Source organism: Aethalodelphis obliquidens, unplaced genomic scaffold, assembly GCF_003676395.1.
Source record: "Aethalodelphis obliquidens isolate GAN/ISIS:26980383/991018 unplaced genomic scaffold, ASM367639v1 scaffold9, whole genome shotgun sequence".
Lineage (NCBI taxonomy): Eukaryota > Metazoa > Chordata > Mammalia > Artiodactyla > Delphinidae > Aethalodelphis > Aethalodelphis obliquidens.
In genome coordinates, this window is record NW_020837953.1 from 18,396,308 (window position 1) to 18,412,883 (window position 16,576).

A 16,576-nucleotide genomic window follows, 5' to 3' on the forward strand; every position below is an offset into this window, starting at 1 on the left:
AAACATATACAAAATTGTCTACTTGACCTTTCCACTTGGATGCCTAATATTCACATCCAATGTAGATGTCCAAAAGCAAACTCTTTACGGTGTTCCCCAAATAGGACCTCCCATGGTATCCCCCATCTGAGTAGTTAGGAACTCCAATATTTCAACTACTCAGGCCAAAAAGCTTTGGGTCACCAGTAATTTCTCTCCTTTTCTCCCACCAACATGAAATCCATTACCAAATCATGTTAGCTCCACCTTCAAAAGACATCCTTTAATTACAGAAGCATTTCTGATGTGATTGAGGTATGTGTTCCTAAAACAAACAAGTAAACTTGTATTTCGCAAAACTGCTCTCTAAAAATAATGAGGTTTATGGAAAAAAGGTTGGCATAGAGCACTCAAAACCTTTGTCATTGTGTAGCTAGAGTGCTATAAAAAACACTGACAATCCTAATATTATACTGGTAGATTTAAACAGATGTGTCAAATTCCTAAAAAATAGAGGAATACTATAGCAAATATAGGACTCTGTATTCTTTTAAAAAATCAGGTTTACTGTAAAGGTGAGCTAATGAAGGAGCTGAGTCTGCAGAGTTGGAAACAAAGGCAAAACGCAAAAGATTAGTAATATCTTTGCAATAAGCACTTCCAAGACAAAACATGTGGCCAAACAGCCCAGAAGAGGAACATGGGATGAACGGGCTTTATGTATAAACTCCAAGGCTTGCTGGCAGCCCAAATCACTAACATGTCGGGGAAAATTACATGTGAACTTCCACATTATAGTGACATCACTCCCCTACTTCCCAATCCTTCACGAGCTAATTTACGTTAGGAGCAGGGCGTAGAGTAGCTTCTGCTTCTTACAGTATGGCAGATTAGAGCCCTGAACAGCCCTGCTGCCGAGAACAACTAAAAATGTCAGAAGAAATTTTTAAAACTCTTAAAATGCAACCACCATATGAACAAAACTAGAATGCAAGCTTTTAAGCCAGAAGAAGAAAACTCAATTATCCAATGGATAACAAAAAAGGGGAAAAAAATGAAACCCGAGTGAAGTACATATGAATTATGTCCTGTGATTAGCTCAATTTTCTCTGCACCTGAGATTCAAAATATAGAAAAACCTTCCATCAACAGACCATTATGAAAGGAAGTTCTAAAATGAAAAAAGGAAAATGATCCCAAATGGGATATCTGAGATGCAAGGAAAAATGCTGAGCAAAGAAAATCATAAATGTGTGGCAAATGTAAATAATCACTGACCATATATCATAATAATACCTAATTTATGGAGTTAAACAAATACAGTATTCTAAAGGGGTCCTATCTGTATCTTCCCTTGTAGCTTTGGAGCACTTAATAAACATTTCCTGAGCCCTTAACATGCTAGGTACTTTACGAGGCCGGTGCTGTCAAAAACACGGAAACCAGGAAGACTAGAATGAGATCTCTGCCCCAGAAGCGCTGACATAGGTAGTTAGGACATAGTGTGGTAAGTGCTGTAATCGACATTAAAGAAAATCACCACTCTGTAATCTCTCACACACATTTGAGAATATTTCAGAATGCATACCTTAAAAAGACAGGCAGAAAATACACCTAAAACATTACAAGTACTTTTCTTTCTTTTTTATAAATGTATTTATTTATTTATTTTTGGCTGTGTTGGGTCTTCGTTGTTGTGCGCAGGCTTTCTCTAGTTGCCGAGAGCGGGGGGCTATTCTTCCTTGTGGTGCACGGGCTTCTCATTGTGGGGGCTTCTCTGGTTGCAAAGCACGGACTATAGGCACGTGAGCTTCAGAAATTGTGGCTCAGGTGCTCTAGAGCGCAGGCTCAGTAGTTGTGGCACACGGGCTTAGTTGCTCCGTGGCATGTGGGATCTTCCTGGACCAGGGCTCGAACCCGTGTCCCCTGCATTGGCAGGCGGATTCTTAAACACTGCCCCACCAGAGAAGCCCTACAAGTACTTTTCTTGAGGTGGAGGACATGTAGTAATTTTTTTTCCTTCCTTCTACTTTTACACATTTCCCAAATTTTCTGTAATTGTCTCATGCTAATTATTAGAATTAGGGAAAAAATTAAAATTTACATGTTTACAAAAGGAAAAATTACCCGGTTTGAGTTGGAGCCCTTTAAACTCATGTCTAGGCTGCTTGCTTTCCTTTTCGTAACCATGAGAAAATGCTTCCTTTTCCTCTGGCAAGTTACAGACACGGTTTGCATAATTTTCTACCTAAGAAGAAAAGAATACATTTTCTTACAAGTCTATGAAGTGAAAGAGCCACTAAGAGATCACCATACTATCAATGTTTATAATCTAAGAAATAAACAGAAAATTCAACTTGGCTTAAGTGTGGGTCTCTCTCCCTAAACTCCCTTCCAGCTGTCATATGTTATCAGACACTGTTTCCCATAGATAGGATGACACATCACCACAAATTTCTGGGACAGTCACAATCGCTGATATTTTTTCCCATTAACAAATCAGGTTTCAAATCAAGTCTCCTTATCTATGGTTTAGGAAATATGGTCACGATACTCAGGAACAGAGAAGTATCTACACAGTTATTTTATATCTTAAGCAAAACTCATGATTAAGATGTCTTAAATGCTAATAGGAGCTTGTATTAAAATAAACTATTGGGTATTCTTTAAAAATAGTTTCTGATTAATATGACAGCTTCACAAAAGGCACTTTTATGTGGCTAATAATAATAGATTGAAAGCTAACTATATGCTCCAGGTACTATGTTAAGGACATCAAATATTGAGTTTTCACCACAACCCTGTGACACTGTTATCTCCCACTTCATAGGTGAGGGCGGTTGAGAGAGGCTGACGGACTTGTGTTGTCAAGCAAAGTGGAAAGCGGGGAGCCAGACTTCACACTGAGGTGGGCCAGAGCCAGAGCCTGAGCTCTTACTGTGCCAAATTGCTTAGAAGGAGACTACCAAATTAACTGCATTTTGCTGAACTGTGTTGAAGCCTTTTTCGGGGACAACTGCTCAGAATATGAACAAAAAGCTGAATGATATAGTAGAAGGAACACAGAACTGCAGTCCAACTTTATCACTCCCTGGTATGCTTCAGTTTCCTCCTCTTTAAAATGGCAGGAACAATACTACCTATTTCTAATAATAACAGTTATAATTTATTGAATACTTGCTGGGTGCCAAGTACATATGTGAAATGTTTTCTACACGTTAATATGTGTAAACCTCACAAATCCTTTTGAAGGAGCTGTTATCATCTCCAACTTACGGAAGAGAAATTTCAAGCTCAAAGAAGTTGAGTAACTTGCCCAAGGTTACACAGAGAGTCAGTGCCAAAGGCAATTTTTCACCCCCAACTGCCTAATGTTAAAGTTCATGGTCTACTATGCTATCCTGCTTTTGTTCTAAAGGAGCTGTACTCTTCTTTAAGAGTTTGGAAATCAAACTGCCCTCTAAGAGTTAAATTTAAAAATCAACAAGTTAGCTGAGCTGAGCTGTCAAAACACAACACAGTGATCTGCAAGCAACCTGAGAAAATTTTATTAACTCATTTAAAGAAAGTAGCTTATATATAAGAAAGTAGGTTGATCAATACTGGACACATCAAAAAGAGTGATTAAAGAGTCAAAACGTGCCATTATCTGCTCATCTAAGGGCTAGGTACCCTGGTTCTAGGATATAACAGGTCCAGAAATAAGGGCAGGTATGAATAGCTTTATGGTGTAAATCTGGCTACCTTAGCTAGTGCTCTAAAAAATTAGAATCATTTGTTCAGCAAGTAGACATTTGATTAAAATTTGGCTTCCTATGTAGTGTGCCTGTAGGGAAAAAAGGCATCAGTCACAGGATACATGTGTCTGGTTCCTTTGGCAGTTATATTTCTCACTGTCAACTAAAAAGCTAGTATCTATTTTTCTACAAACTTCTCTGTGAGTTTGGTCAACACAAGGTCACCTTTGAGAAGCAGATCCACTCACAGTACACTGACTAATCAGGTTTCTAAGCCTACTAGGAGGAGAGTCAGCTAGAGGGTTGGTTATTGATACAAGGATGAATTTACCAAGATAATGAAAGCACGTTGAGCAGACCTATTTGGATAGTCAACTAGTCATCTCTGGGCAATGTCCTGTACATGTACTCTATTGGAAACCAATACAGCTTGTTGACATATTTCATTAAAAGAAAAGTGTACATGTGGGTGCTTTGCAAATTATACACTGATATTCAAATGCTGGTTTTTAATATGTTAATATAATGAAGGACAATGAACAAAACCAGAGCCATCTTTTTTTCTTTTCTTTTTGGCTGCGCTGCACAGCATGCGGAACTTCCCTGACCAGGGATTGAACCCGTACCCCCTACACTGGAAACATGGGGTCTTAACCATTGGACCACCAGGGAAATCCCAAAACCGCAGCTATCTTAAAACTTTATGATATTAGTTCTTACTTCTTTAATTTCTTCCATGTGCTTCCCTGACAGCTCTTCTAGATTTCTGGTAGCAGTCCTCAGCCTGTCTTTGCTGTAACAAGCACCAGACAAAGTAGAGTTGTTCTTCTGTAAAGGCAAGGAGTTCAATCCCTTCTTTCTCAAGATGGTGAAGTAAGTCTTCTAATTGAACTTTTCCCTTGATAAAAAAGATAAGCATATGTGTATGTATACACACGTTTAAGTATACAACTGAGCATGCAAGAAATCTCATATGTACAGTTAGACTCTCTACAAAGTATAGTTTAGTTTTCCTATTAATTAATGGTTATGTTATCCATTTATAATGAGCACTTACATGAAATAGCTAGCAATACAAAAAATATTAAAGCTTTGAAGAGTTGTATTATATCTTCTAAAATAAGAAATGACATGAAATATATGCGTTAAAAAAAATCAGCTTTCTGTCTGCCCAGTTCTGAATTTTGCAATTTAATAATATGAAAATCTCCCACAGGCCCCTTGCGATGTTATAAATTCCAAAGAAGTTTCTATCATTCTTTTGAATATTTATAAATAAAAGGACTCCTCTGGAAGCTAGAGAGCCCATTACTTCTGTACTATCAAGGAACTATTTTGCTCACAGAATATGTCTTATAATTTTTGTTGACTTCTAAGTCATTCAACTCTCTTTTAACACTTCTTGATCTAAGCCTGCCATAGATATTGTCTTTAATTTTTTTTAACTTGGAAGTAGTCATGCTACCTAACAGCTTGCACTACATGGTGGGGGAGATATAAATGTCTGCTGATTGATGAAGTGGTATCTGTATTACTAGAATCACTAACTGTGAATATGACTTGCTGGTACAATCAAACATAACTTTTAACCAAGTTAATCTGACCCAGGTTGTAGGGATAAGCATAACTGTTATTGTACTGCAGCTAGTCTACATAATTATATTCAGTTTTGCTTTTTAAGAGCAAAACTATATTTTGATTATTTTTATCTTTTCTTGCTAAGTTTTCCAGAGTCGCATCCTTTTCACATCAACAGTTTTTGTGGACGATAAACAGAATGTTAATTATCATCTGATAATTAAAAAACAAAAAAGGGGACCCGGATCTGAATCTTTGTGCCCCCATGTGTCCTCCCTATGACTTACAGCTAAAAGTCTTCTCGTGCTCCTCCCCACTCTACCCCCATCATCTGGTCCGCACTCTTACCCTCCTCCCTACAAGGTTTTTTAGCACTATTCAGTTCCTTGTGGTTTTAGTCCTGGGTATCAGGGCACACTAGGAATACATTACATTCTATGAGGCTTATTTGACAATACAGAAAAATGTTTATGTTATAATAAAGAGAAAAAGTAGACATAAAGGTATTATTACAACTATGGTAAAAAGCAGACACAGAAGGAAAAGAATGGAAGCAAACACATCAAAATGTTAAAACACAGTTGTGATAAACTGATGAGATTGTGAATAATTAGAAAACAAATGTTTGAATTATTACATGTCCTATACTGGGAGTTGTTTGCCCCCGGAGAGTAGCATAGCCCCCACCCCCCATGTTGTGGGGTGGAGTGGGAGAGTCTTAGGCTGGAGGAAGTGGAAAGGAGAAGGGGATGGGGGATACTGAGAATACCTTTGGATCCTTGGCTTCTGGGAGATTTGGGGTATCAGAAGGTAAGCAGGGATATAGGAAGAAGGGGCTTGGCTGGTCAGGAGGGCGGTAGAGGCTGCAAGTCAATACCCAACTCATCCAAGCTCCTAGACTGAACACCCTTCCAAAGCCAGAGATCTTTAACCTCCATTCCACTTAGTCATCCATGCCCATGGCTACAACCAAGCTCTTGCCATAGCCTAAACTACTGTTGAAATCCTGCAGTCCTCAGCTCCAAATGTCCCACTCTGATCACCACCTTCTGCTCTTTTCTGTGTGTGTGGTAAATTCATGAAACTTAAAATTTACCATTTTAACCATACTTAAGTGTAGAATTCAGTGGCATTAAGCACATTCACACTGTTGTGCAATCATCACCACTATCCATTTGCAGAACTTTTCATTATCCCAAACATAAACTCTGTACCCATTAAACAATGAGTTCCCATTTCCCACTGTATTCTTCTTTCTGTAGCTATAAATCTGCCTATTCTAGGTACCTCATATAGGTGGAATCCCACTTTTGTCCTTTTATTTCTGGCTTATTTCCCTTAGCATAATGTCTTTAGATTTCATCCACTTTATAGCATGGATCAGAATTTCCTTCCTTTTTAAGGTGTAATAACATGGCATTGTATGTATTTTGTTTATCCATTCATCTGTTGATGGACATTTGGGTTGTTTCCACCTTTTGACTATTGTGAATAACGCTGCTATGAACACTGGTGTAACAAGCATCTGTTTGAGTCCCTGCTCGTTGTTTTGGAATTGCTGGATATATAAATCTATGTTTAACTTTTTGAGGAACTGCCATAAAAATATAAATAATAACCATAGTAATGGGTATGAAGTTGTTGCTTTCTTAAACCATACTTATTCTATAATAATAGTTGAACCCTCCAGTCCCTGGACCATTACATCCTCTCTCAAACTACCAGAAACTCTTTGGTTTCACTTATTTACCCCTCAAGCCTGGACCCAACTGTTGTTCATTTCAATCAATCTCTCACCAATGTCCCCAGTTATCTAGCTCCTTGTCTCACCTTCCCTGCAAACCCAAACCCAGGGGAAAGTTTGACCAGTTGACTTTCCCCTGCCTAATTTTAGTTTGCTGAGTTGCTGGTAGAGAAAAACACAACAAGTATGCAGACCGGAGCCACTACAAATCCATGGTCTGCAGCCTGGGCCAAGCTCCTTTACTTGCATAGGTCATTCTATGCGCTTTGCCAGTTTCTGCTACCATTTCACTCTGTAAATATTCAGGATTTCCATCTCTCCCATCAAACTCCAAATCTCACGTCTCCCCTCCACCTCTCCCACCAAACTCCAAATCTCACCTCTCCCCTCTGCTGGTCGACGACCTTGTCTCCCATAGCACTAGTAAAACTAAGGCCATCATAAAACTCTGGATATCACCACCGGCGTTCGTTAGTGGCTGCATAAACCTGGGAAGTTTTCTTTGTCTTTAAGATCCGTGATTCTCCTAAGACTTGTTAAACTAAAAGTTACAATGGTTAGCACAACAAACTCCACCATTAGGAAACTCTTCTGTTTAGAAATAAAGACTATCGGAAGATGGTGGAAGAGTAAGACACGGAGATCACCTTCCTCCCCACACATACACCAGAAATGCATCTACACGTGTAACAACTCCTACAGAACACCTACTGAACGCTGGCAGAAGACCTCAGACCTCCCAAAAGGCAAGAAACTCCCCCACGTACCTGGGTAGGGCAAAAGAAAAACGAATAGGCCCGTGAGCCATGACCGCTGAGCCTGCGCGTCCGCTGCGCAGCGGGAGAGGCCCGCGTACCAGGAAAAAAAAAAAAAAGAATAAACAGAGACAAAAGGATAGGGACGGGACCTGCGCCAGTGGGAGGGAGCTGTGAAGGAGGAAAGGTTTCCACAGACTAGGAAGCCACTTCGCGGGTGGAGACTGTGGGTGGCGGAGGGGGAAAGCTTCGGTGCCGTGGGGAAGAGCGCAGCAACAGGGTGCGGAGGGCAAAGCGCGGAGATTCCCGCACAGAGGATCGTTGCCGACCGGCACTCACCAGCCCGAGAGGCTTGCCTGCTCACCCGCCGGGGAGGGCGGGGCTGGGAGTTGAGGCTCGGGCTTTGGTCGGAGCTCCAGGAGAGGACTGGGGTTGGCGGCATGAACACAGCTTGCAGGGGGCTAGTGCACCACAGCTAGCCGAGAGGGAGTCCGGGAAAAAGTCTGGAGCTGTCTAAGAGGCAAGAGACTTTTTTCTTCCCTCTATGTTTCCTGGTGCGCGAGGAGAGGGGATTAAGAGCGCTGCTTAACGGAGCTCCAGAGACGGGCACGAGCCGCGGCTAAAAGCGCGGACCCCAGAGAAGGGCATGAGATGCTAAGGTTGCTGCTGCCGCCACCAAAAAGCCTGTGTGCGAGCACAGGTCACTAGCCACATCCCCCTTCCAGGGAGCCTGTGCAGCCCGCCACTGCCAGGGTCCCGGGATCCAGGGACAACTTCCCCGGGAGAACTCACGGCGCGCCTCAGGCTGGTGCAACGTCACGCCGGCCTCTGCCGCCGCAGGCTCGCCCCACACTCCGTACCCCTCCCTCCCCCCGGCCTGAGTGAGCCCGAGTCCCCGAAGCAGCTGCTTCTTTAACCCCGTCCTGTCTTAGCGAAGAACAGACGCCCTCAGGCGACCTACACGCAGAGGCGGGGCCAAATCCAAAGTTGAGCCCTGGGACCTGCGAACCGAGAAGAGAAAGGGAAATCTCTCCCAGCAGCCTCAGGAGCAGCGGATTAAAGCTCCACAACCAACTTGATGTACCCTGCATCTGGGGAATACCTGAATAGACAATGAACCATCCCAAATTGAGGAGGTGGACTTTGAAAGATTTACGATTTTTTCCCCTTTTCCTCTTTTTGTGAGTATGTATATGTATGCTTCTGTGTGAAATTCTGTCTGTATAGCTTTGCTTCCACCATTTGTCCTAGGGTTCTATCCGTCCGTTTTTTTGTTTTAGTTTTTTTCTTAATAATTATTTTTTTATTTTAATAACTTTATTATATTTTATCTTATTTTATTTTACTTTACCTTTTCTTTCTTTTTTTCCTTCCTTCCCTCCATCCTTCCTTCCTCCCTCCCTCCTTTCTTTCTTTCTTTTTCTTTCTTTCATTCTTTCTACTTCTACTAATTCTTTCTTTCTACTTTTTCTCCCTTTTATTCTGAGCCGTGTGGATGAAAGGCTCTTGGTGCTACAGCCAGGAGTCAGTGCTGTGCCTCTGAGGTGGGAGAGCCAACTTCAGGACACTGGTCCACAAGAGACCTCCCAGCTCCACATAATATCAAACAGCAAAAATCTCCCAGAGATCTCCATCTCAGCACCAGCACCCAGCTTCACTCAACGACCAGCAAGCTACAGTGCTGGAGACCCTATGCCAAACAACTAGTAAGACAGGAACACAACCACACCCATTAGCAGAGAGGCTGCCTAAAATCATAATAAGTCCACAGACACTCCAAAACACACCACCAGATGTGGACCTGCCCACCAGAAAGACAAGATCCAGCCTCATCCACCAGAACACAGGCACCAGTCCCCTCCACCAGGAAGCCTACCCAACCCACTGAACCAACTTTAGCCACTGGGAACAGAGACCAAAAACAACAGGAACTACGAACCTGCAGCCTGCAAAAAGGAGACCCCAAACACAGTAAGATAAGCAAAATGAGAACACAGAGAAACACACAGCAGATGAAGGAGCAAGTCAAAAACCCACCAGACGTAACAAATGAAGAGGAAATAGGCAGTCTACCTGAAAAAGAATTCAGAATAATGATAGTAAAGATGATCCAAAATCTTGGAAATAGAATAGACAAAATGCAAGAAACATTTAACAAGGACCTAGAAGAACTAAAGATGAAACAAACAACGATGAACAACACAATGAATGAAATTAAAAATACTCTAGATGGGATCAATAGCAGAATAACTGAGTCAGAAGAACGGATAAGTGACCTGGAAGATAAAATAGTGGAAATAACTACTGCAGAGCAGAATAAAGAAAAAAGAATGAAAAGAATGGAGGACAGTCACAGAGACCTCTGGGACAACACTAAACACACCAACATTCGAATTATAGGGGTTCCAGAAGAAGAAGAGAAAAAGAAAGGGACTGAGAAAATATTTGAAGAGATTATAGTTGAAAACTTCCCTAATATGGGAAAGGAAATAGTTAATCAAGTCCAGAAAGCACAGAGAGTCCCATACAGGATAAATCCAAGGAGAAATACGCCAAGACACATGTTAATCAAACTGTCAAAAATTAAATACAAGAAAACATATTAAAAGCAGCAAGGGAAAAACAACAAATAACACACAAGGGAATCCCCATAAGGTTAACAGCTGACCTTTCAGCAGAAACTCTGCAAGCCAGAAGGGACTGGCAGGACATATTTAAACTGATGAAGGAGAAAAACCTGCAACCAAGATTACCCAGCAAGGATGTCATTCAGATTTGATGGAGAAATTTACAGAAAAGCAAAAGCTGAGAGAGTTCAGCACCACCAAACCAGCTTTACAACAAATGCTAAAGGAACTTCTCTAGGCAAGAAACACAAGCAAACCCTAACAAACCCAAAACAATTAAGAAAATGGGAATAGGAACATACATATCGATAATTACCTTAAATGTAAATGGATTAAATGCTCCCACCAAAAGACATATATTGGCTGAATGGATACAAAAACAAGACCCATATATATGCTGTCTACAAGAGACCCACTTCGGACCTAGAGACACATACAGACTGAATGTAAGGGGATGGAAAAAGATATTCCATGCAAATGGAAACCAAAAGAAAGCTGGAGCACCAATTCTCGTATCAGACAAAACAGACTTTAAAATAAAGACTATTAGAAGAGACAAAGGACACTACATAATGATCAAGGGATCGATCCAAGAAGAAGATTTAACAATTGTAAATATTTATGCACCCAACATAGGAGCACCTCAATACATAAGGCAAATACTAACAGCCATAAAAGGGGAAATTGACAGTAACACATTCATAGTAGGGGACTTTAACACTCCACTGTCACCAATGGACAGATCATACAAAATGAAAATAAATAAGGAAACACAAGCTTTAAATGATACATTAAACAAGATGGACTTAATTGATATTTATAGGAAATTCCATCCCAAAACAACAGAATACACATTTTTCTCAAGTGCTCACGAAACATTCCCCAGGATAGATCATATCTTGCATCACAAATCAAGCCTTGGTAAATTTAAGAAAATTGAAATTGTTTCAAGTATCTTTTCCGACCACAGGATTTGAGACTAGATATCAATTACAGGAAAAGATCTGTAAAAAATACAAACACATGGAGGCTAAACAATACACTACTTAATAACAAAGTGATCACTGAAGAAATCAAAGAGGAAATAAAAAAATACCTAGAAACAAATGACAATGGAGACACGACGACCCAAAACCTATGGGATGCAGCAAAAGCAGTTCTAAGAGGGAAGTTTATAGCAATACAATTCTAACTTAAGAAACAGGAAACATCTCAAATAAACAACCTAACCTTGCACCTAAAGTAATTAGAGAAAGAAGAACAAAAAAACCCCGAAGGCAGCAAAAGGAAGGAAATCATAAAAATCAGATCAGAAATAAATGAAAAATAAATAAAGGAAACAATAGCAAAGATCAATAAAACTAAAAGCTGGTTCTTTGAGAATATAACCAAAATTGATAAACCATTAGCCAGACTCATCAAGAAAAAAAGGGAGAAGACTCAAATCAATAGGATTAGAAATGAAAAGGGAGAAGTAACAACTGACATTGCAGAAATACAAAAGATCATGAGAGATTACTACAAGCAACTCTATGCCAATAAAATGGACAACCTGGAAGAAATAGACAAATTCTTAGAAATGCACAACCTGCCAAGACTGAATCAGGAAGAAATAGAAAATATGAACAGACCAATCACAAGCACTGAAATTGAAATGGTGATTAAAAATCTTGCAACAAACAAAAGCCCAGGACCAGATGGCTTCACAGGCAAATTCTATCAAACATTTAGAGAAGAGCTAACACCTATCCTTCTCAAACTCTTCCAAAATATAGCAGAGGGAGGAACACTCCCAAACTCATTCTACGAGGCCACCATCACCTTGACACCAAAACCAGACAAGGATGTCACAAAGAAAACTACAGGCCAATATCACTGATGAACATAGATGCAAAAATCCTCAACAAAATACTAGCAAACAGAATCCAACAGCACATTAAAAGGATCATACACCATGATCATGTGGGGTTTATCCCAGGAATGCAAGGATTCTTCAATATAGGCAAATCAATCAATGTGATAAACTATATTAACAAATTGGAGGAGAAAAACCATATGATCATCTCAATAGATGCAGAGAAAGCTTCCGACAAAATTCAACACCCATTTATGATAAAACCCCTGCAGAAAGTAGGCATAGAGGGAACTTTCCTCAACATAATAAAAGCCATATATGACAAACCCACAGCCAACATCGTCCTCAATGGTGAAAAACTGAAACCATTTCCACTAAGATCAGGAACAAGACAAGGTTGCACACTCTCACCACTCTTATTCAACATAGTTTTGGAAGTTTTAGCCACAGCAATCAGAGAAGAAAAGGAAATAAAAGGAATCCAAATCAGAAAAGAAGAAGTAAAGCTGTCACTGTTTGCAGATGACATCATACTATACATAGAGAATCCTAAAGATGCTACCAGAAAACTACTAGAGCTAATCAATGAATTTGGTAAAGTAGCAGGATACAAAATTAATGTACAGAAATCTCTGACATTCTTATACACAAATGATGAAAAATCTGAAAGTGAAATCAAGAAAACACTCCCATTTACAAGTGCAACAAAAAGAATAAAATATCTAGGAAAAAACCTACTTAAGGAGACAAAAGACCTGTATGCAGAAAATTATAAGACACTGATGAAAGAAATGAAAGATGATACAAATAGATGGAGAGATATACCATGTTCTTGGATTGGAAAAATCAACATTGTGAAAATGACTCTACTACCCAAAGAAATCTACAGATTCAATGCAATCCCTATCAAACTACCACTGGCATTTTTCACAGAAGTAGAACAAAAAATTTCACAATTTGTATGGAAACACAAAAGACCCCAAATAGCCAAAGCAATCTTGAGAAAGAAAAACGGAGCTGGAGGAATCCGGCTCCCTGACTTCAGACTATACAAAGCTACAGTAATCAAGACAGCATGGTACTGGCACAAAAAACGAAAGATAGATCAATGGAACAGGATAGAAAGCCCAGAGATAAACCCACGCACATATGGTCATCTTATCTTTGATAAAGGAGGCAGGAATATACAGTGGAGAAAGGACAGACTCTTCAATAAGTGGTGCTGGGAAAACTGAATAGGTACATGTAAAAGTATGAGATTAGATCAGTCCCTAACACCATACACAAAAATAAGCTCAAAATGGATTAAAGACCTAAATGTAAGGCCAGAAACTATCAAACTCTTAGAGGAAAACATAGGCAGAACACTCTATGACATAAATCATAGCAAGATCCTTTTGGTCCCACCTCCTAGAGAAATGGAAATAAAAACAAAAATAAACAAATGGGACCTAATGAAACTTAAAAGCTTTTGCACAGCAAAGGAAACCATAAACAAGACCAAAAGACAACCCTCAGAATGGGAGAAAATATTTGCAAATGAAGCAACTGACAAAGGATTAATTTCCAAAATTTATAAGCAGCTCATGCAGCTCAATAACAAAAAAGCAAACAACCCAATCCAAAAATGGGCAGAAGACCTAAATAGACATTTCTCCAAAGAAGATATGCAGACTGCCAACAAACACATGAAAGAATGCTCAACATCATTAATCATTAGAGAAATGCAAATCAAAATTACAATGACATATCACCTCACACCACTCAGAATGGCCATCATCAAAAAAATCTAGAAACAATAAATGCTGGAGAGGGTGTGGAGAAAAGGGAACACTCTTGCACTGCTAGTGGGAATGTGAATTGGTACAGCCACTATGGAGAACAGTATGGAGGTTCCTTAAAAAAGTAAAAATAGAACTACCATATGACCCAGCAATCCCACTACTGGGCATATACTCTGAGAAAACCATAATTCAAAAAGAGTCATGTACCAAAATGTTCATTGCAGATCTATTTACAATAGCCCGGAGATGGAAACAACCTAAGTGTCCATCATCGGATGAATGGATAAAGAAGATGTGGCACATATATACAATGGAATATTACTCAGCCATAAAAAGAAACGAAATTGAGCTATTTGTAGTGAGGTGGAGGGACCTGGAGTCTGTCATACAGAGTGAAGTAAGTCAGAAAGAGAAAGACAAATACCATATGCTAACACATATATATGGAATTTAAGAGAAAAAAAATGTCATGAAGAACCTAGGGATAAGACAGGAATAAAGACACAGACCTACTAGAGAATGGACTTGAGGATATGGGGAGGGGGAAGGGTAAGCTGTGACAAACCAAGAGAGAGGCGTGGACATATATACACTACCAAACGTAAGGTAGATAGCTAGTGGGAAGCAGCCGCATAGCACAGGGAGATCAGCTCGGTGCTTTGTGACCGCCTGGATGGGTGGGATAGGGAGGGAGGGAGACGCAAGAGGGAAGAGATATGGGAAAGTATGTGTATGTATAAGTGGTTCACTTTGTTATAAAGCAGAAACTAAACCCCATTGTAAAGCAATTATACTCTAATAAAGATGTAAAAAAAAAAAAAGATGGACTGCAAATCATGAAGGACATATTTTTAAACTAAGTGGCAAATTAAGCTATTAAGAAATGATAAATATATTTGATTATATAAAAATTTAAAGCATCTATACAATTAACATTAAAGTTAAAAGAAAAAAAAGAAATAAAGACTATTCAATTCCCCCCCCCCCAAAAAAAAAAAACACAAAAAAACTCTGGCAGCTTCTTCTGCTACCACCAATACACTAACCTTCCTCTTTCCCTCCAGGAGGAGCTTTCCATCCTCCTAACCAAAGCTAATTCCTTTACCTGTGTTCTAGATCCCATCTTCTATTGCTTCCTCAAGGAAGCTTCTTCTTTTCTGTTTGCTCATTATCTCCCTCTCTATTGACGTTGTGCCCTTAGGTCAAGAGGTCTCTGATCTTGAAAATAAAGGTACAAAAATAACTCTTCTTTGATCCCACCACATCCCCCCCAAGTTACTTTCCTCTTTCTCATGTCTTCCACACTCCTCAAATCACTGCATTTGGCTTCTCTTACAACGATGCTCAAAATGCCAAATCCAGGGAACTCCCTGGTGGTCCAGTGGTCAGGACTCTCCGCTGTCACTGCCGAGGGCCCAGGTTAAATCCCTGGTCGAGGAACCACAAGCCGTGTGGCCAAAATTTAAATAATTAATTTAAAAAAATGCCAAATCCAACTGGACGTGTTTCTGCTCTTTTTATATACGACCTCTGTGCAGTATCTGCCCACTCATTTCTCTGTTCTATGATGTCACGTCACTTTCTTCTGTTTTCACTCTTACCTCCCTGGCCTTTCCTCCCCTGTGTTCTTCCTGGGCTCCTCTTCCACAGACCTGTCAAACGTCCCCATTTTTAAGGACCCTGCCTTTGGCTCTCTGCCCTTCTCACTCTCACGGGGATGAATAGCTTGGGCAAAGGAGTCTGACATACCTTCGTTCAATCCCTGGCTCCATCACTTTATAGCTGTGTGACTAACACAAGTCATCTAACTTTTTAAAACTTTGCTTTCCCCCAGATAGAATGGATATAATAGTAATGCCTACCTCATTGGGTTGTTAGGAGGATTAAATAATAATCCATCTCTGCTAAGCTCCAGCTCGATCTAGAAAAAGTGGAAAGAAACAGAAATACACTGAAGTTAGAACAAATACAAGTGCAGGTGGCAGAAACTGCCAGTTGTCCTTCAATATGTATTCTTCCCTTTTTCTGCGAAATAAGACATTTAATTTTTTTGACTGATCACAGGGATGCCTGCTTTCAGCTCGATACAGCTGTGTGACTAAGTTCTGACCAATGGGCTGTAAATGGAATTGTGTGCCACCTAGCCTAGGAAATGTCCTCGAAGGAACAGGATGCCCTCTTCCTCTTCCTCTTCCTTTCTACTGGCTGGAATGCAGACAAGATAGCTTGAACCTCGAGCAGCCATCCCAGACACCGTGAGGTGGAAGCCACAGGCCATGGAGAACATAGTATCGCGAGAGAAGAAATCTGAGTCTCTGGCAATTTCAAAATGTTGCCCTATCAGTTCTGGGCTGCTTTATTCTTGACTTTTATGTGAGAGAAATACATTTCTTTCTCAAGCCATTACTATTTTGAGTTTTCTCACCTTTACAGCTGACCAATCCCAACTACTCAGGAGGGTTACTGGAAGAATATGATACAAGAGCATATGCTGCAAACTAAACCTAGCTACATGGG

The 16,576-nt window shown here is 40.1% G+C and overlaps 1 protein-coding gene across 1 annotated transcript in view; it reads right to left on the bottom strand.

The window, feature by feature from the left end:
* Nucleotides 1-16,576, bottom strand: part of LOC113621731 (coiled-coil domain-containing protein 30-like) — a 53,209-nt gene that overhangs the window by 32,707 nt on the left and 3,926 nt on the right. The window contains exons 2-4 of the mRNA XM_027108899.1: nt 15,922-15,980; nt 4,437-4,614; nt 2,107-2,227 (exon numbers count right to left, since the gene is read on the bottom strand). Of these exons, the coding sequence (XP_026964700.1) occupies nt 2,107-2,227; nt 4,437-4,454 (139 nt within the window). The 5' untranslated portion in view covers nt 4,455-4,614; nt 15,922-15,980. The remainder of the gene's footprint in view (nt 1-2,106; nt 2,228-4,436; nt 4,615-15,921; nt 15,981-16,576) is intronic.